The sequence below is a fragment of the Sapajus apella genome, unplaced genomic scaffold, assembly GCF_009761245.1.
Source record: "Sapajus apella isolate SASKATOON/1434 unplaced genomic scaffold, GSC_monkey_1.0 scaffold26, whole genome shotgun sequence".
Taxonomy (NCBI): domain Eukaryota; kingdom Metazoa; phylum Chordata; class Mammalia; order Primates; family Cebidae; genus Sapajus; species Sapajus apella.
Window position 1 is genome coordinate 12,386,301 of NW_022436966.1, and position 20,404 is coordinate 12,406,704.

Here is a 20,404-nt window from a genome sequence, read left to right on the forward strand (position 1 = left end):
AGCTGGGCATGGTGGCACGTGCCTGTAATCCCAGCTACTCAGGAGACTGAGGCAGGAGAATTGCCTGAACCCAGGAGGCGGAGGTTGCGGTGAGCCGAGATCGCGCCATTGCACTCCAGCCTGGGTAACATGAGTGAAACTCCGTCTAAAAAAAAAAAAAAAAAAAAAAGTAGTTCCATGATTCCGGTAGAGTATAAGGTTCACAAAGTGAGGAATTTTTGTCTGTTTTGTTCTCTGCTTTCTATTTAATGTGTAGAATAGTGCCTGGTACATGCTAGGCACTCAATCAGTATTTTAAAAATAATTGCATAAATTCTTGCCTTTAATAGAAAAAGTAAAGTTTTTCATGTCAGTGAATTAATTTTTATGTTATTCAGAAAGCAGAGTCTGTCGCTGGGAAGAGATGATATAGTTCAGCTAAAAGAAGCCTACAAATGGATAACTCACCCCCTGTTTTCAGAGGAATTGGGTGTTCCCATTGATGGAAAGGTATTGGGTCAACAGCATTGCTAATTTTATTCTCTGATTTTACTAGTTTTACTTCATTATATGGTAGGGTTTTCGTTAGCCAAAAGGACCTTCTTTTTAAATAATCCAGTGAAGGATTTTTAAGCTTTTAAAATGTTAAATTCTAATAGTCTTAAATTGAAGTCAAAGCATATCTTTTTTTTTCCCCAAGACTTCTTTGTGACCTAAGACACAAAGGTGTCCTAATTGACCTTAAAAGGTTAGAAATGAGTATTTGCCTTTAATGTATTTATAGTTCAATTGGAGGAATAGACTTGTTACAAAGCAGTATATAAATAACTGCAAGAAAATATAGAGTCAACTCTGGAGTATTTAATTTTGGTTTATCTGTGGCTAATCTTATTTTCAAATGCATGGGTAGAACCTATTCAACTACAGTGAGTATGAGCTCAATCCTACCTTGTTGGTATCTCAAATCCCCCTGTTTACTTTTAGGCAGTAGCTGCCTTTGAAACCAGAACATTCCTCTTTTCCAGAGCAGACCTTACTTCAGTCTCTGAAGTGGGTTGAATTTCAGGGAAGACTCAACAGGCTTTCAGATGTGAAAACAGGAAGGTCATTCTTAAATTAGATTTTAATATTATGGCCTCATTGCTTCATTATTTTGCTCGAAGGAAATTCCCTGGATATCAGATACACCCCTATTCAAATAAAATCACAAAACTATCTTCTAAAGCTAAATAATTTTTTCAAAACCATTCTGAATTATGCAATAATATATCCTTTTGTAAGAATATGCTCTGTTCTATAAATTGAATATTGAGAGAATAGAGAATAAAGCTACTTCACAGTATGAAGAGGAAATGAGGTAATGAAAGTACTTTGGAAATTAGGGAAGTCATTAATGCAAAATATTTTTACCTCAAATTTCAGTTTTGAAGCACAAATAATTTTACATGTTATATCAGTGAGAACAGAAAATAGAAAACAAAAGATGCAATAATCTAGTAGATTCTGGTTGAGTTAATTTTCCTGAATAAAAGGAATGCGTTGTTCATTTTAATTATTGTATAGATTAGAATAATGAGCCAAAAACAAGTTATTCATTATTGTGATTCTATAGTAGCTAAGTGATCTACTGACTATCCAATGAACTCAGTAAATATAAAGACAAAATTGTAACATAGTATAACATTTTTAGCTTCCCCCCTCCACCCATATGGAATTTTGTATATTCTCCATGGAGGTAAAAGTATAAAATCATGCTTCTTTTGGTGTACAAGGATATTCATTGTAGCATTTTTTGTTACAAAAAATGTTCTACAGCTGAAATGTCTTACAGTCCTGAGAATTGAAAAGATTTCCATGATATTAAACAAAGCAATTTTCTAAAAGCATGTCTTAAAAAATAACACATATACATTTATATTCACAAAAATGCCTGGAAAGAAACACCAAATTGTTAATGATTTTACTTCAGTGGAATGGGATTGGAAAACCATTTCGGTATTTGATGATTTTATAATTTATGTGTATCATTTTTGTAACAAAACAAAAAAATTAAGATCTGCTTTTAAAACTCAAATCCTTTAAGATGTTTGAGCACTTTAAAAAGAAGCTTCATACAGTTTTTAGGAATGGGAATAGTATGTTTTTTGCCTTGCTAATAATTCAAATCTTAGTATTGGCAGAATAATTCTTCATTTCTTTCCTTTATTATTTATTTTCAATTCTGTAAATTGTCATTCACCTTTAGACCTAATTTACACATTTATCCAAAAAGTATACAAATTTATTTTAAAACTTTTTTGGTAGGATCACTAACGACTGAGTTTTAGAAGTTAAAAACAAAAAACAAAAAACGATTTCCTTTACAGCTGCCCTATGAACAAGTTGATTTGAGAGCAGTAGTATTTCCAGGTTTTCTGGTCATTCTTTTCTGAACCAATCTTTGAGAGTTAATTTCTATTTCCATTCATAAGTTGTTAGATGTTAGTTTCCTTTTGCTCATTTTTAAACTGTCTTTATAATTTTTAGAGCTTGTTTGAAGTGAGTGTGGTCTTTGCTCACCCAGAAACAGTTGAGGATTGCCACTTCCTGTAAGTTGCCATGTAAACAACAATGTCAATCGTGTAAAATTGTTAATGCTGTTTGGCTTTCATGAAAATAGTATTGCTTCTCTTCCTAATAAGCATTTTAGAACTTGTTATATCTTAGTAGGTTTAAAATGTGCCCTCAAAAAAAATAAAGTAAAATGTGCCCTCAAACATAGGTTCCTGGGCAAACCAATGTAGTTCATACAGGGACTCATTTTGTCTGCTCCTGATGACCTGAGTTTAGCAGCCATTTTGTATAAAATATATTTGAATTATATCCACCCCAAAATAAACTCAATAACCTTTTATATGAACTTGAATTTTATTTTAGAGCTGCGAAATGCCCAGATTGTTTTAAGCCAGCCAAAAACAAACAGGTAAGGAAGGGTTCCCATTTCTTACTCTTGAGTGAGTTTTGTCTGAGCTGAATATTCAAATTTCCAACAAAAAGGATATTTATTAGAAACATAGCAACTCTGTTATACTAAGAATCAGTCTAAATATTTCCATTTGCTACATTAATTTTTTTTCAACTTTTTCAACATTCACCTCTGGCTAGCACACAAACATCCTCATGTTTGTGTCAGTGTCTAGATTGTTCCCTGACAAGGTTAAATTTAGAACAAGTGTTTCAGTGATGTTATTATTACTCATTAAATTCGATGTTTAGATTTTAATCCCCCAAATTACATCATCTGGGAAAATCCATGTTAAGTATCAGCAGCATTACAAACTTTCAGCTAACATCCATTTTGTAGAAACTGATGTTTAGAATATATAATCCAAAGTAAGTTATTTTGTTTAGGACAGTCCTGAATTAACATGGCCTCTTTCGGGCTACATTTGCAAAAAGGGCATTTTATTAAAACTCTTCTTTATCATCTTAATGTTAGCTGATCTTCATGTTAATGATCAAATTGGTTAACATATACTTTTAGCTCGTATCATGTCAGGATAGAATGATATGGTGCAATATTGGTAATCTTTCATGCCCCAGTTTCATAGGTGGTTTCATACACAGACTCAGGCATTCCTAAAGTTTCACTGACATTCATTTTGTTGTTGTGATTGTTAAAAAGAACATAAGTTCATTGTCACATATACATCTGCTGGTTTTGCCTCTTGCTTTGACTAATTGCTGGGTCTTTTAGAACTGGGGGAAAAAGATTGTAACATTTGCCGAATGCCCTGTGCAGAAATAATTAGAAATGCAGACTGAGCCTAAAGCAGGAGCTCCCTACTTTTCTCATGTCATGGTACATCTAGAACATTACCATGTTTGTTCAGCACCCTGAGGTTAACAGATGGAGTTGCTTCAGATTGGCAGCACCAGGCCTGGGGTTTCCACTGTATGAGGCCCTGTTCAACAGCCCTTGTGAACTAAAGAAATCAACATCTTGGCACAACCATAGTCCACTGCTTTGCCATGCCTGTTGGGAAGCTCTGTCCAGATAACCTGTAAGATGTATCTATATTGAAGATCTAGTTTTATTTTATTTACCCTTGAGGAAATATAATAATAGGCATCAAGTAATAGGATAAGGAGATTTTTATTAAAGCATCATAGACACCACACCATTTGGCCAGTGGGAGTTGTAGAGTCTCAAGTATAATTTTCTTGCCTCGTGGCTGGGAGCAAATTGAATGACCTTTTGAGATTTTTTTACAGGTCTAAGATTTCATATCTTATCAATTAGGCACGAAATTTTCAGCTGTAACCCTATGGTATCTTATAGAATGCCATAGTGTTCCCTAGAATATGGTTTTGAAAAAAATCATTCCTTTGACTGGTGATAAACTGTTGAGCTGCCTACATTGTAATCCTTTTCAGTCAAATGCAGTTTCTCATAACGGAAGAAATAATTGTGATTTATCATAGTAAGCCATGTATATATGTGCTAATTAGTTCTAGTATGTCTACTGTACAGTTTGGCTTTTCTTATCTTAAAAAACCCAAGTGGAACATTTGTTGTAGACACCCTTCTGTTCAGTACAGTGGATTTGCTTACTTTGTGGCTGGTGATTGCTAGTGAGTTGCTAGATGCCGGGGCAGGCAGGTTGGCTCTGCTTTACCGCTTACTCTGGCAGCCAACTCCTAAATTACATACCGTAGCCTCTGAAGGGACGTAGGAAAGAAAAGGTAGCTGAATCAATCTAAATTCCTCTTGAGGTCAAGGGGGAAAAGAAATTAAATCACATTTCCTACAGTGTCATCATTTTTTGTATTTGAATTATACCATAATTTGAGGGAAGTGGGACAGTGTAGTGAAGGAGACCTGCTCTGCTAGATCTACCTGTTATTATAGACATAGACCAGATTGAAGAGAAGGCTGCAGAGGTATGCCAGTTGCAGAGCTGACATGAATGCTTAAGTTTTATTTGTTTTCTTGAAATGCTTAAGCATTTCTCCCTGTTATATGAAATGATATAATTTCTCCAACCATGCTCTGTGTTTTACCTCTGACATTTTCTTGTCTGGATAGTAAAATGTCTTTTCTTCTCATTTTACCCTATATAGTCTGTATTCACTAGAATGGCAGTTATGAAAGCATTGAATAAGATAAAAGAAGAGGATTTCCTTAAGTAAGTAGAAGTATAGAAACAATGAAGCATGATGAAATTTTAGAATAAAGGGAATGTTAGAAATAAGCTGGATTACCCTGAAACAAGATGGCGTATTCAGGGGCCAGGACTGTGTCTTAGTCACTGTTTTCTCTCCAGCCCCTGGTGCAGTACCTGGCATGTAGTGGTGTTCAGTAAATGTTTGTCAAATTCAGGCTTGAATTTATGAATCAACTCTAACTTTTTAAAATTTATTTATTTATGTTTTTGAGATGGAATTTTACTTTTGTTGCTCAGGCTGGAGTGCAGTGGAGCAATCTCGGCTCACTGCAACCTCCACCTCCTGGGTTCTAGTGATTCTCCTGCTTCAGCCTCCCAAGTAGCTGCCATTATAGGTGTGTGCTACCACTCACTGGCTAATTTTTTGTATTTTTAGTAGAGACGGGGTTTTGCCATGTTGACCAGGCTGGTCTTGAACTCCTGACCTCAGGTGATCCACCTGCTTCAGCCTCCCAAAGTGCTGGGATTACAGGTGTGAGCCATCACCCCCAGCCGAATCAAGTCTAACTTCTTTATTTTGAAGAGGGTATTGGTATCCAAAGAGGGAGTTGACTCGCCTAAGCTAGTAAGAGAGTGGATCTGGAGCCAGATTTCTTGACATTCTAGCCCAACCTTAGTCCTGTATTTCCTAGTATCGTTCATCTCCAGAAGGGGCAGAGGAAGGCTCATGAGTTTCCTCACTTGTTAAAATATGCTAAAATAAAATAAATGCAATAAACCCTACATTTTAATTCTCAGTACATTCATTTTATTAAATAAAATATTACTGTAGTTTTCTTTCCAGAAGATCCTTCAATACATTTTAAACAATGATGTGATAAGGAGGGTAGAGTCAGCAGTAAACTGCAGGTGACCATGGACAGCAAAATGGTTAAATGAGCCTGAAGGGGCTTCCTCTTCTTATGTATGGATTTTTCCCTCAAATCTTGAGGCTGTTGGAAAGCATTAGGTTGGTGCAAAAGTACTTGCGGTTTTTGCCTAGGAGGATAATGCCTCCTGAGGGTGAAAGGTAGCAGCAGAGCCCTTATGTACTTACTGCCACTCTCATATGTTAAAAGTGGTATTCCACAGGCCTGCAAGACCTATATTGTTCCGAAACTAAAAGTTAGCGGGAGACTTGGGCTCTGTGCGTGTCTCAGACAATGCTGATTCATCTAAGTTTTGTGATTCAATATTATGTCTGGAAAATAGCTATAATATTTATTTTGTTTTTCAGGCAGTTTCCTTGTCCTCCAAACTCACCAAAGGCTACATGCACTGTTCTTGAAATTGAATGTGCTCATGGTGCTGTTTTTGTGGCTGGTAAAATATTTAGTCTAGAATATACATACACTGTGAACGTACTCTCTTTTCTGATAACTCAACTGACTCCTGTTCTAGTTTATTCTTGTTGTTATTAGATTCTAGTAAGTTTACTCTCTTGAGAAGTAGCATTGATAGCCAAGCTTATTTGAGGTTTTGTGGGCATTCTAAAGAATCACTCAGGAGATCAGTAATTTTAAATGCCATGCCAAAGAAAAATGGCACTTCCCAGGTTTTAATAGTTTTCATCAGAGATAGCCAAACAGAAATATGGGTGGATGCGGAGACCCAAAACTGGTTTGCAGAAAAATAGCAGGACAGAGGTTATTTTATAACATAAAAGCAAACTTGAAAAAACAATTTATTATCTCCAAAATAACTAAACACTTGGCTTCCACTAGAAAGAAATTGTTCATTGACTTTCCCAAAAGGTAATCTGGCAGACAAAGTTTTGTCTGAAAGTTACAACTGTTTTATAGCAATAGCTGAAGTGAAATTGCTCTTCAGCCTTGACTATAACATCCTATCTTAGGGCAATGAAAGCTACCTGCCTTGCTATAGCTTTATTCATCAGGCATAAAAGCAAGTTTGCTTGTGTGTGTGTGTTTTTTTAATCCTTGGTGCATTCATAAGATTATATAACTTGTTCAGTCAGCCAATGAAATTAAATATATTGAGTATTCCTTTCAAATTCATTTGATGCACCATTCATGTCATATATTTACCCATCTGTTCTATTGTTACTTTAAACCTTGCTGTTTAATTATCTACATGTCTATGTGCCAGGTCTCTAAATTGGATTTTAGTTAGGTAAAGGATAGGCCTTGTTTTATATCTTAGCCCTTAGGATATGGGCTCTTATTTATTTACTCCTTAAATAGTTGTTGCTTCCCTTTTTATCGCATTATGTTAATCACTCCATTCCATCCAGGCTATATGATTCTTTATTTCTCAGGGAGATATAATAAATACTCCAGGAATCTACCACAAACTCCTTGGATAATTGATGGAGAAAGGAAGCTGGAATCTTCAGTGGAAGAATTAATTTCAGATCATCTATTGACAGTATTCAAAGCAGAGAGTAAGTGTTACAATCTTCATACTTTATTTCTTTTTTTTGAGATAGGGGCTTGCTGCATCAATCAGGCTAGAGTGCAGTAGCACGATCACAGCTCACTGCAGCTTTGACCTCCTGGGCTCAAACGAATTTGCCTGCCTTGGCTTCCCAAAGTCCTGGGATTATAGGCATGAGCCACCCCACCTGATCTAATCTTCATATTTTATTGTGTTTTTTTTTTTTTTGAGAGAGAGAGGGTCTCACCCTGTCACCCAGACTGGAGTGCACCCTCAACCTCCCAGGCTCAAGCAGTCCTCTCATTTCAGTCTCCTGAGTAGCTGGGACCACAGGTATGCACCACCATGCTCGGTTATGTTTCAATATATTTTTAGAGTTGGGAGGGGTCTCACTACATTGCCCAGGCCGGTCTCGAACTCCTGGGCTCAAGTGATCCTCCTGCCTGGGCTTCCCAAAGTGTTTGGATAACAGGCATGAGTCACTGCACCTGGCCATATATTTAATACACTGACATTCATGAATAGATATCTTGGGGATGGCAGGAAAGATTTCTGTATTTTGTTCATCACTACCAAATCTGGGCCTCTTGGCCATAGGCTTCCTGTGAACAGGGATCATCATGTCCTGGGTGCTGTTGGTCTGGGCTGGATTTCAGCCAAGGCATTTGAGAATATCTGCCTGTCCTCTCTCAAGATGACTGCTCTGCCAGGCGCAGTGGCACGTGCCTGCAATCCCAGCACTTTGGGAGGCCGAGGCGGGTGGATCACTTGCAGCCAGGAATTCAAGACCAGCCCGGGCAACATGGTGAGACCATATATATCTACTAAAAATATGAAAATTAGCCAGGGCATGGTGGCGTGCACCTATAGTCTCAGAGACTACTCGGGAGGCTGAGGCACGAATCGCTTGAACCCAGGAGGCAGAGGTTGCAGTGAGCCGAGATCGTACCACTGCACTCCGGCCTGGGTGAAAGAGTGAGACTCTGCCTAAAAAAATAATGAATTAATAAATAAAATGACTTTTCTCTCCTGGGGAAACACAAAACAACTGAAACTACTTTAAACGAATGCACCTAAGCCCTGACCCTGGTATACCTCAGCCTTGGCCTCTCTGGGGGAATATGAGGAAATTAAAACACATCTTCAACATCCAGTGCTTCTTCAAGAGTAATCACTGCAAATGTTTGGCTTCTGTCTTAACCTATGAAATGTCCTGGAATAAAGTTCAGGCCTAGAGAAAGTAAATCAACAGGAACCATTTTACAAAGACTGAATAGTGGCTGTATTGTTTTTGAATTTAGGTATTAACGAGCCTAGGTTTGTGAGATGAGTCGGTCCCATCACGTTTATGTTTTCCTTGTCTCAACAGGCCTGTCAGGTCAAAGGCAGCATAAAGTCCTGTGATTTTAATCACAGGAAGTTGTGTTACACATCAGGAAAAACTGCAGGGCATGAATGATGTTACTCTTTGGAATGAGACTCCTAGCATAATTAGAAAACTTTTTTTTTTTTTTTTTTTTGAGACAAAGTCTTACTTTGTTGACCAGGCTATAAGGCAGTAGCGTGATCATGGCTCACTGAAGCCTTGATCTCCTGGGCTCAATCTTCCTGTCCTCAGCCTCCCAAGTAGCTGGAACTACAGGCATGTGCCACCATGCCTGGTTAATTTTTTTGTATTTTTTGTGGAGATAGAGTTTTGCCATGTTGCCAAGGCTAGTCTCAAACTCCTGAGCTCAAGCAATCCATCCACCTTGGCCTCCCAAAGTGCTGAGATTACAGGCGTGAGCCACCACGCTCAGCCAGAAAACCTTTTTTTTGACAAACCAGCTAGAAATTCATCCTTGTCTCTGAAAGACCTTAAGATAAGTGTGATATTGTGCTGGCCTAGAGCCAGAACCAGAGCAAAACTATTTTATAAAATGCAAAACTGTTTTTAGATAAGTTGAAATGGCTGCCCCATTCTCCTCACAATAAGTACTGTCCTTGGCCTCTGTAAATAGAACTGCCAGTTTGTTCTTCAAAACTATGTAAAGTTGCTTACCTTTTCTTATCAGTAACTGCCAGAATTGCTAGCCTTTGCTTACCGGCAATTGCCAGACTAAGCAGCCCAAGCTAGTTCCATCCTGGCTCCTGTGGCTTGTAATAAGTAACTAAGGTCTGTGATTTCCACCTTAACCAGATAATGTGTAAACAAATGTATATCTTGACTTCTGTAAACCACTTAAGTAACAAACGGAATGACAAAAGTCCCCTGGCCCTTGGAATGTCCGGAGACCCCCACCCTCATCTCTGCCCAGGAGGTAATTTACAGAATCCACTAGCCCTCGGAATGTCTGAAGCCTTTTCATCCCCATCCCCGCCCCTCACCCCCACTCCCAAGGTGGTTTTTCGGGTATAAAAAATCGTGGCACCCTCCTGTTGCCACCACAGGTTGGAGAGACGTGAGTCCTCTGTGGTCGCCGGCATAATAAATGACCCTGCAATCTGGCATACTTTTGTCTTGTGATAACTTTCTACACTCGGTAAAATACAACATAAGCATGCTTTGATAATGACAAACACATGGTCTAGATGAGATATGGCTGACCCTTCCAGCTCCCTCACTTGGAAGGAGGAAAGAGAAATACATCAAACTATATCCCTCTTATAATTTGTTGCCTATCACGTAGGTGGCCCTTTTTAAAGGGTCTTTAAGAATTGTTTACTGAACAGAAAAAAAAAGTATCCCAGCACCCTAATATTTTCCAAAATCTTAGCAGTAAACACCCTAGGTTATTGCCATGAGCTTTTGCCCAGTTAATTTGGTATTTACAAATGGATTATCACATAAGGCTTATGCAAGTTATGAAGGGCTGAAAATAAAGCTTTAGCACAAAAAGTTTCATTTGGATTCTTTCTGGGGCCACCTCTCACACCAAGTGTCAGGTTCTAGCCCAAGCTGGAGTGGGTGAATGAGTGGCAGGCAGCTGAAAGAACACTCAAGGAATCAGAGAGAGTTTTGGACATGGCTCTATTCTCTCTCTCTGGGCACAAGCCCAGGTGCAAGCTGTATATGTATAGCATCAGCAGGGTAGTTATACCTTTTACAGACAATAGTAGCTCTGAGCCAAGCACAAGTTCACATGAATGATCACCTAATGTGCCTCACGTGGTGTGGTTACATAATGTGTGGGGTTGCGCACCTGCTCACTAAACCCACTGAGTCATGCTGTGCTGGAAGGCCACCTCGGTCTACTCCTGACTAAAAGCGCAGCCATTTCTCTAGGCTGAGGGTGTCCTTGACTACCTTAATCTCCTGTGAGACCCCTTGCAGGGCTGCTGTTATGTTCTGCTGATTATCCAGGATAAAGGTACAACATTGTGTTATGTTTACACGGGCTGTGATGGGTACCCATTCCACACTGGTATTACCCCAGTGTTGCTCTATGCACCACAGTGCCTGGGCTGGGGGTACTACATGTTCCCCCACTAGCCAGCTCCACCCATCATAAATGCTACGGGCCAGCCAGGAGGTGAGTGTGCTGTGGGTCTTGCAGCATCCTTTGTCCAAAGCTTGTGCATTGTGTTCCAGGCGTCAGCCATGGGACCCCAGGTCTCCAACCATGTCCAGTTCTCTGCAGACACAGGATGTATGTGCCAGGCCAAGCCATCTGAGCTGCTGCCGGAAGGGCAGTACAGATCCAACATTTGAAAATATTGATCACCTCAGCACAGGTGTGGGCCCAGTTCACAATGCAGTTGGAGCATGTGAATCCAAAGGGCTTGTGCCTGCTGAATGGCCTGCTTGGCTGCTAGAAGGTGATTTCAGCTGCATCACCCCAATCTCAGGGAAGAGGGGTGTTGTCACTTCTAAATCTCAGTATCCTGCTGGCTACATCAAGTGTCACACCAAGTGTTGGGTTCTAGCCCAAGCTGAGGACCAAGGGCCGTGGGTGGATGAGTGGCTGGCAGCCGAAAGAACACTGGAAGAATTGTAGGGAGTTTCAATATGGATTTATATTCTCTCTGGGCGCAAGCCTCGGTGAGTGTGGTATGTACAGGGTCAGCAGGGTAGTTATACCTTTTACAGACGATAGTGGCTCCAAGCCAGGCACTAGCTCACGTGAGTGATCACCTAATACACCTCATGTGGCACAGTTGCATAATGTATGGAGTTGTGGGCCTGTGCTCTAACCAGGCTGAGTCATGCTACACTGGATGGCTGCCTCAGCCTCCTCCTGACTAAAGCATAGCCATTTCCCTTATGCCACTTTACTCCTTTTCTTTAAGAAGATTCAAGAAAGTTTCAGTTCTATTTGGGCCCCAGGGAAGCCCCTGTTATCTCTAGGGCTGCTGGACTTGGCCTGAAACAGTTGTGTTTTCCCCCTTACAATCTTTAATGAAGATGGTTTGTTGTCATTTTCCATTTGAGTGGAGTAAATTATCCCCAAACTGAAAAGAGCATATTGTATGCTTGACAGCTGTAAATGTGTGCTGACATAATTTATTGAGAGCCCGGGGAGAAAAAGCAGACCTTTAGGCCTCAATGCTCACTGGCTCCCTGTCAGGGGATAAACTCTTGTTGTTTGAAATCTCTGATTAATAACATAAATTTGCTGAACCTGTGCTTCTCAGATGTATTACTTATTATTATTGATTAGTGGTTCTCATCTGACAACTCTGGGAAGATGGTTCTAACTGTGGTACCCCTACATTTTAAAGTTCTATAAACTAAGCCAGTATTACATGGAGCAGTGTAGCTACCTATATAAACATCCCTTCCCCTATGTGGGATATACCAACTTCTTTCTCAGTCACTTCAGACTGGCATGTCTTATTATCTACTTGTTAACTCCCTAATGAGTAATAAATTTTGACATGCTCTTAAAAATCTGTATGTCTGAGAAATTTTATCCTAATATATTAATTCACTTATTGAATAAATATTTTCCTCATCAGCTAGTTCCCTGCTAAAAACTGGTCAATGACTAGCTACAAGATGAAGTCCAAACCACTAACCTGGATATTCTGGGGCCTTCATTGTCTGGCCTCTGCCCATCTTTCAGTCCCATTGTCTGTCCGCCCCAGGTACAAGGACCACTGCAGATTAGCTGAACCACTTATAGTTCCTGGTCATTCTTGCCCTTGATTTTTTTTTTTTTTTTTTTTTTTTTTAGGGGGATGAGACAAGGCATAATGTGAGTTTAAAAAACTCAACTAAGTTTTAAGCATATATTTTCTAGTACTTAAGGCAGTGGCTTCTTTTCCTTTTTTGTCAGCTGCTATTCATAATTGCACACTAAGAAGTTTTCAGGTTTGCCTCCCAAAGTTTCTCTCACTCTGGGGTCCAAAGATGTTTCCTTAATTTTCAGGTTTGAAACATTTTTTCTAAAAGATCAATAAATATGCCTTCTTCTTTGGTCTGGATCAAATGCTTTGGTGGCCTTCTCAAGGACCTTGTTTTCTGCACCTCTTTCTTACTGATGAGCTGGAATTTGTGGGAAGTTTTATGGCCGACTTATGAATTTGAGATTTCTGCTGCTTCAGTTACTAGTAGACTTAACTATTTGAGGCCTGTTCATTCCCTTCACCCCTACCAGTCACAGGTTCTTGTTCAGTCACTGTGGACCCCCTGTTTTCCTGACAGGGTTGACTGGAAGATGGGGGTGGGCAGGTATAAGATGAATCATAGCCCCAAGGAGTCTGCATCTTCAGCTTCCCAGAGGCTGTTTTTGAATTCACCACTGAGCAATGGCCATCGTCTGTTGCTAGTGCTACGGCTTGAGTCTGTTAACTCTGACTAGAAGATACTGATGTTGCTATGGATTTATTAGTAACTTGACACTGTAGTGTAAACACACTGTAGTGTAAATGGAGGGTTCTTTGGGACTTAGTGGTTCACAGACTCCTACTTCCCGCTTGGCCTAGTTCTATATCTAAAAAAGTTGTTGAGTAAGCCCTTTGCCTTTTTTTAAAAAACCATTTTCCCTTTCCAATATTTGCAGCTTTTAGTCTGTGATGATCTATTTATCTTAGAGCACACACTGGGTTTTATCATGGTTCCAACTTAGGTTTGATGACATATATAATGAATTTGCTTTTTAGAGTCAAACCTTTTTTTTCCCTCCTTTTTCTTTCATGGAGTTTAATTCTTAAATGTTTTTGCTTTGTTCTAAGGAAAGAAAGAAAGATGATAGAGTTTTCACCATAAGTTTATGGCCAGGGTGGTGGTGGGTTCTTCCAAACAGCGCTCTGCCTCGGCTTTCCCATGGGATGGTAGTTAAGTTCTGATGTTAACATCAGAAACACCTAGCTCTGCCATTTACTTGTGTGACCTTGGGAACATTACCTAACTTTCTGAAGCCTGGCATTCTTTTATACCTACTTTATAAGCTTATAATAAGGATTAAATAGTACATGGCCCAGGTGTGGTGGCTGACACCTGTAATCCCGGTGCTTTGATAGGCCAAGGGAGTAGAATAGCTTGAGTTCAGGAGTTAAAGAGCAGCCTGGGTGACAAAGCAAGACCTCATCTCTACAAAAATTTAAAAACTGGCTAGGTGTGTTGGTGTGCACTTGTAGTCCTAGCTACTTGGGAGGCTGAGGCAAGAGGGTTGCTTAGGTCCAGGAGTCTGAGGCTGCAGTGGGCCATGATCATGCCGCTATACTCTAGCCTAGGTGACAGAGTAAGACCTCATTTCTAAAAAAAAAAAAAAAAAAAAAAAAAAATATATATATATATATATATATGTTTTTAGTCCAATGCCTGGCATATAATAAGTGCTCAATAAATGGTGTTTACTATTAGCATTACTATCTTTAGTAGAGATTGACATTAGAGGTGGGATGATGACTCTTCCTTGAGATTCTCCTATAGATTGTTGAAGACCTTCAATTGGGTTTCTACCAAAGGTTGGGAATGAATATCTTAGGGCTGTTATGTCTCTAATTTTTTTTCTTTATCTGCTTTTCAAAGGTTTTAATTTTTCATCCTCTGGAAGAGAAGATGTAGATGTGAGAACATTAGGAAATGGTAAGACGGCAACAGCATCACCTGATGAGAACTAACTTTCTGATTATCATACTTTATAGACAGCAGGCTTAGCATAGTCACTCAGTGAAAACCAAAGTGAGCAAGGCCCAGAGCTTCTCCAAGGGAGGAAGCTTTGTGGATTATAGAGATCCCTTTATGAATTATATGAAATACACCTTAACAGGAATCATTTCTTCGGAGGCCATCCTGATTGCATACCTGTAGTTATAAGGGACTTATATGTACATTAACAAAAAGGTGCTTGCTTTTTTTTTTCAAAAGTTTATTAATTGTTTCATTTAATAACATTTCAGGAGGACCAGTACAGTTTTCAAAATGTACATCTCTATTTGAAAAGTGATTCTGCTGTCTTAACCTTCATGTCTCTCATTTTACCCTATTATATTACCAGAAAGAGGATGACATTTAATCCTGAACTATCTGAGATTTATAGTTCCTTCCTCTCATGGAACCAAAGCTTTTCCCTTTTACTAGTGGATCACTAAATGGATTTCAACAGGGCATTCCTGCATGTGACAACTTTGCATTAGTGTAACCAAGTTAATTAGTGGTTATCCGAACTGCATTTTGTAATTAACACAGGCTTGTTCATGGACCTTTGGGAAAGCAGTCATTCTCACATACTGCCTGTGCTGGGGTCTAGTAGCCCCTCTGCCCCAACAAAAAGCCCGTTGATTCTTCTCACACATTCTTCCCTCCCTCAGATGTAGTCATGTCACTAAACTTTCAGTCTTCTAGAGCTCAATCCATTTTCACACCTCCTAACCCTCTTGCATTAGCCCAAATGTTAACTCCATCAACACGTTTCTGTTTCATGACGGGGTGTGTGCTGCCAGGAAGGCCCTTTGCAATTGAGCTGGTGAATCCTCATAGAGTACATTTCACTTCACAAGAAATTAAGGAACTTCAGCAGGTAAACCACTTCATGACATGGAAATCGTCATGTTTCTGCAACTCTGTAACTGAGCTAGACTTGCTAATTGTTTTTCTTTTTCTGCTACTACAGAAAATTAATAACTCATCTAACAAAATCCAAGTACGTGACTTGCAGCTTGTCACAAGGTAAGTGTAGGCTCACTGGAGATTATTTCAAAAGAGATATTTCAGTTCCAGGTCATATATCTAGACAAGGGAATTGTACCCAGAATGTATAAAGAACTCTTAACAACCCAATTAAAAATGGGGAAATGATCAAGTAGACATTTCTCCAGGGAGGATATAGGAATAGCCAATTAACACAGGAAAAAATGCTCAACAGCCGGGCGCGGTGGCTCAAGCCTGTAATCCCAGCACTTTGGGAGGCCGAGGCGGGTGGATCACAAGGTCAAGAGATCGAGACCATCCTGGTCAACATGGTGAAACCCTGTCTCTACTGAAAATACAAAAAATTAGCTGGGCATGGTGGCACGTGCCTGTAATCCCAGCTGCTCAGGAGGCTGAGGCAGGAAAATTGCCTGAACCCAGGAGGCGGAGGTTGCAGTGAGCCGAGATCGCACCATTGCACTCCAGCCTGGGTAAAAAAAGCAAAACCCCGCCTCAAAAAAAAAAAAAAAAAAAAAAAAAAAGAAAAAATGCTCAACATTACTAGTCATTGGGGAAATGCAAATCATAACCACTTCTAGATATTGCATATATAAGAGAAATGAAAACATACATCTACACAAAGACTTGTACATGAATATTCATAGTAGCATTATTCACAATAGCAAAGAAGTAGAAACTATCCAAGTGTCTATGAATAAACAAAATGTGATATATCCATACAATGGAATATTATTTGGTAATAAAAAGGAATGAAGTACTGACACATGGGGCAACATGGATGAACCTTGAAAACATTATGAAATGAAAGAAGCCAGACACCAAGCACCGCATACTGTATGATTTCATTATATGAAATGTTCAGAATACGTAAATCTATAGAGATGAAAAGTCAGTTTGGTTGTCTGGGGCTGGAGGAAAATAATAATGGGAAGTGACACTAATGGGTACAAAGTTTCTTTTTCAGGGTGATGAAAGTATTCTAAAACTAGATTGTTAACCATAGCTGCACAACTCTGAAAACATACTAAAAACCATTGAATTGTGCAGTTGAAACTGGGAAATTATATGTAAGTTATATCTCATTGGAACTATTTTTAAAGAAAGGTTAACTTAGGGCAAGACTTGTTTGTATTTTATATATTCGGACAAACTTTTACAAATTGTTTTTGTTTAGAGAGGCAATAGGACATATGAAAGAAGGTGAAGAAGAAAAGACAAAGACCTACAGTGCCTTAATATGGACAAATAAAGTGATACAGAAGAAAGACATTGAATTCCTGAATGACATAAAGGTAGTTTAAATGTGCTTATTCTTTTTATTTCATCTTTCTGTTGGGTATCAAAGACCCCATTGTCTTCTAGTTTATTACTAGCAAGTCACATGGCATGGGCTTTGGGGTCTGCAAGACCTGGATTCTAAGCCTGGCTCTGCCACTGACTAGCTGAAGGACTGTGCAGTTCATCTAACCCGCTGGAGAGGCAGTGTGGCCAGTGGTGAAGAGCCCCACTCTGAAGACAGATTGCCTGGGTGCAAATCCTGGATCTGCATTTCTTAGCTGTGTGACTTTGGACAAGTTACTTAACCTCTTTCTGCTTCACTTTCTTCATCTATAAAATTAGTTAAAATAATTAAATGAGTTTAATTAGATAAAGCACTTAGAACAGTACTTGGCACATAGAAAACACTTGGCAATGCTATTATTATCTTTGGTCATTTGTCAAATATAAAATAGCACTTATCTAATAGAACTGATGGTGAGATTAAGTACATGAATAAAACACATGATAATATATGTAAAGCACATGCATTTTGGCACATGTGAAGTTTTCCTATACCTGAGCATGTCATGGTAGAGTGTCTGCCTATTTGTTTGCATATTTCTTCCCACTTGCCCCAACTTCTTCTTATAAAAATAGTTTACCTTCAAATGCAAGGAATGAGCATACATGGGCACAGAGATACACATAGTTCCCACATTGTTTAAATAGGCAATATTTTACAACAATCTAGATGACCTACTAGAAGGAACTGGTTTAATATTAATGGCTTATCTGTATAATGGGCTACCACTATTCAGCCATTGAAAATTATGTGGTAGATAAATATTTATTCACACAGGAAAATGTTTCTGGTAAGTGCTAAGGGAAAAAAAATAAACAAGGTATAGCATCTATAGAGGATTATATGTTGTGATTTAAGGCAGGGGTTCCCAACCCCCTGGTGGTACCAGTCCATGGCCTGTTAGGAGTCCAGCCACAGAGCAGAAAATGAGTGGCGGGTGAGAGAGCAAAGCTTCATCTCTGTTTACAGCTGCTCCCGTCACTCACATTACCACCTAAGCTTGGTCTCCTGTCAGATCAGCGTGGTGTTAGATTCTTATAAAGGCGCAAACCCTACTGGAAACCACACATGTGAGGGATCTAGGTTGCACGCTTCTTATGAGAATCTGCTGCCTGATGATCTGTGACTGTTTCCCATCACCCCCAGATTGGACCCTCTAGTTATAGGAAAACAAGCTCAGGGCTCCCACTGAATCTACATTATGGTAAGTTGTAAAATTATTTCATTATATATTACAATGTAATAATAATAGAAATAAACTGCACAATAATGTAATGTGCTCAAATCATCCCCAAACCATACCCTCCTCCCCCAGTTCATGGAAAAATTGTCTTCCCAGAACTGGTCCCTGCTGCCAGAACGGTTGGGGACTGCTGATTTATGAACATACAAACACATATATGTATATGTATACACATATAGAGGATTATGTAGAAAACAAATTGTATGTCAAAAGATACTATAAATAGGATTTATATTATCATGAAAAATATGAACACACAACAAATAAAAACAGACAAAGAATATGAACCAGTTAGCTGCAAAAAGAACAAGTGACCAAGAATCATTTGAAAAGGTTCCACCTCCAGATTGATGTAACAATAAGACATCACTTTGTTCCCCTTAGATTAATAATACCTATCAGTGGGTTGGAGTGGAGGAGAGTTCCCAGTAGAAATGTAGTGTTTCACTCTTTTCCAAAAACAACATGGCAATGACTGCAAAAATTTAGAATATACTGATCTGTACTGTAGAAATAAAACTCCAGTGCATAAGAATATGTACACGATGTTTAATGGCTTTAAGTGGCAAAATCAACAACAAAAAAAACTGGAAACAAAATCAATGTCCCTCAATAAGGAAATAGCAGAGTACATCGGGATATCATACAGCTATTAAAAAAAACAAAATCAGCCTGGGCATGGTGGCTTACAGTAATCCCAGCACTTTAGGAGGCTGAAGTGGGTGGATTGCTTGAGGCTAGGAGTTTGAGACCAGCCTGGCCAACGTGGTGAAACCCCATCTCTACTGAAAATACAAAAAATTAGCCAGGCATGGTGGTGCATGCCTGTAGTCCCAGCTACTTGGGAGGATGGGGCATGAGAATCTTTTGAACCCAGGGGTCAGAGGTTGCAGTGAGCTGAGATTGCGCCATTGCACTCCAGCCTGGGGGACAGAATGAGACTCTGTCTCAAAACAAAAGCAAAAATAAAACCCAGCATATGACCCTATTTAATTTATATATTAGTATGTATCTAAAACTGCTGGAAAAAAAGATATATGTCTGTATCTATAACTCATAGGAGTACCTATGACATGAAAAAAAAAGCAAAGTACAGATGAAAAAAAAAGCAAAGTACAGAATAATGTTTATAGTATGAGTATTTTGGTGAAAACATACAAATCAATCACCGGCTTAAAGAAGGTCATTTATAAAATGAGGGGATGGACTAGATCATCTCCAATGTCCTCTGCAGTTTTCAGGTTCTGTGATTCTATAGCTAAGGCCCTTTGGCTTTTGGCTGTACTATGTAAGGTTCTTAGGATGGTAGTTATAACATAGACAGTTATCTTTAAGATTGCAAAATGAATTTCTGAATTTCTCTATGCCTTCACATGGGTTGTATGAGTTATTGAGAATGCTGTGGGAAAAATAAACTCATTAAAAAAATATGTTCTTAGTTCGGGGGTTAAAAAATAGGTTCATAGTTTGGGGGTAGCCATAGAGATAATTCAGAAATAATGCTGAGGACAGGTGCAGTGACTCATGCCTGTAATCCCAACACTTTGGGAAGCCAAGGCAGGAGGACTGCTTGAGCCCAGGAGGTGGAGGCCACTGAGCCATCATTGCGCCATTGCACTCCAGCCTGGGCTGAAAGATGATTTTTATACGTACAGCCTATTTTAACGGTCGATAGCCCAAGTAGACTGATACAACTAGTTAATTTCAAATAATGATTTTAGTCTTCAAATATTCCAGTTGGCATAAAAATTATAAAAACTGACTTACTTCCCCATTCTGAGAAAAAGTCACTTCAAATTTACTACTTATCCCCTCTTTAGGAGCAACTTATTTCTTAAAAATAATTTTAAAAAAAGATTATATTTGTGTGTGTGCGTGTGTGTGTGTGTGTGTGCGCGCGCACGCTTCTGAAAGCTCAGCAGTATGGGAGCAGCAGAGTGCAATGTTAGAATAAATGAAGTGGTTTCCTTTTGTCAAATGAAGACAAACAGACCAAAAAAGACATGAAGCTCATGGTATTTCTGTTGAACTGACTGGCTCATGGTCAAAATACTGGAAGTTAGTCTAAAAGTAAAGGAAGCAGGGGAGAGGAGAACTCCATAGATAGTTGTTAATTTAAAGGCCCACTGTTTCTCTAAAGTGGAAGCCATATCTATAGATTCCTGCACAGTACAGCCTTG

At 39.1% G+C, this 20,404-nt stretch overlaps 1 protein-coding gene across 5 annotated transcripts in view; it reads left to right on the top strand.

Moving 5' to 3' along the window:
* The window catches only part of PUS10 (pseudouridine synthase 10), a 63,528-nt gene that overhangs the window by 32,580 nt on the left and 10,544 nt on the right, over positions 1-20,404 (top strand). For 2 of the 5 annotated variants that reach the window (XM_032292045.1, XM_032292043.1), the window contains 9 exons: positions 2,506-2,567; positions 2,896-2,941; positions 5,083-5,147; positions 6,403-6,488; positions 7,444-7,569; positions 14,518-14,574; positions 15,432-15,508; positions 15,602-15,657; positions 16,814-16,931. In XM_032292045.1, coding sequence (XP_032147936.1) covers positions 2,506-2,567; positions 2,896-2,941; positions 5,083-5,147; positions 6,403-6,488; positions 7,444-7,569; positions 14,518-14,574; positions 15,432-15,508; positions 15,602-15,657; positions 16,814-16,931 — 693 coding nt within the window. Of the gene's footprint in view, positions 1-134; positions 490-2,505; positions 2,568-2,895; positions 2,942-5,082; positions 5,148-6,402; positions 6,489-7,443; positions 7,570-14,517; positions 14,575-15,431; positions 15,509-15,601; positions 15,658-16,813; positions 16,932-20,404 lie in introns of those variants that run through there. The other 3 variants (XM_032292042.1, XM_032292044.1, XM_032292041.1) reach the window with 3 other exon arrangements.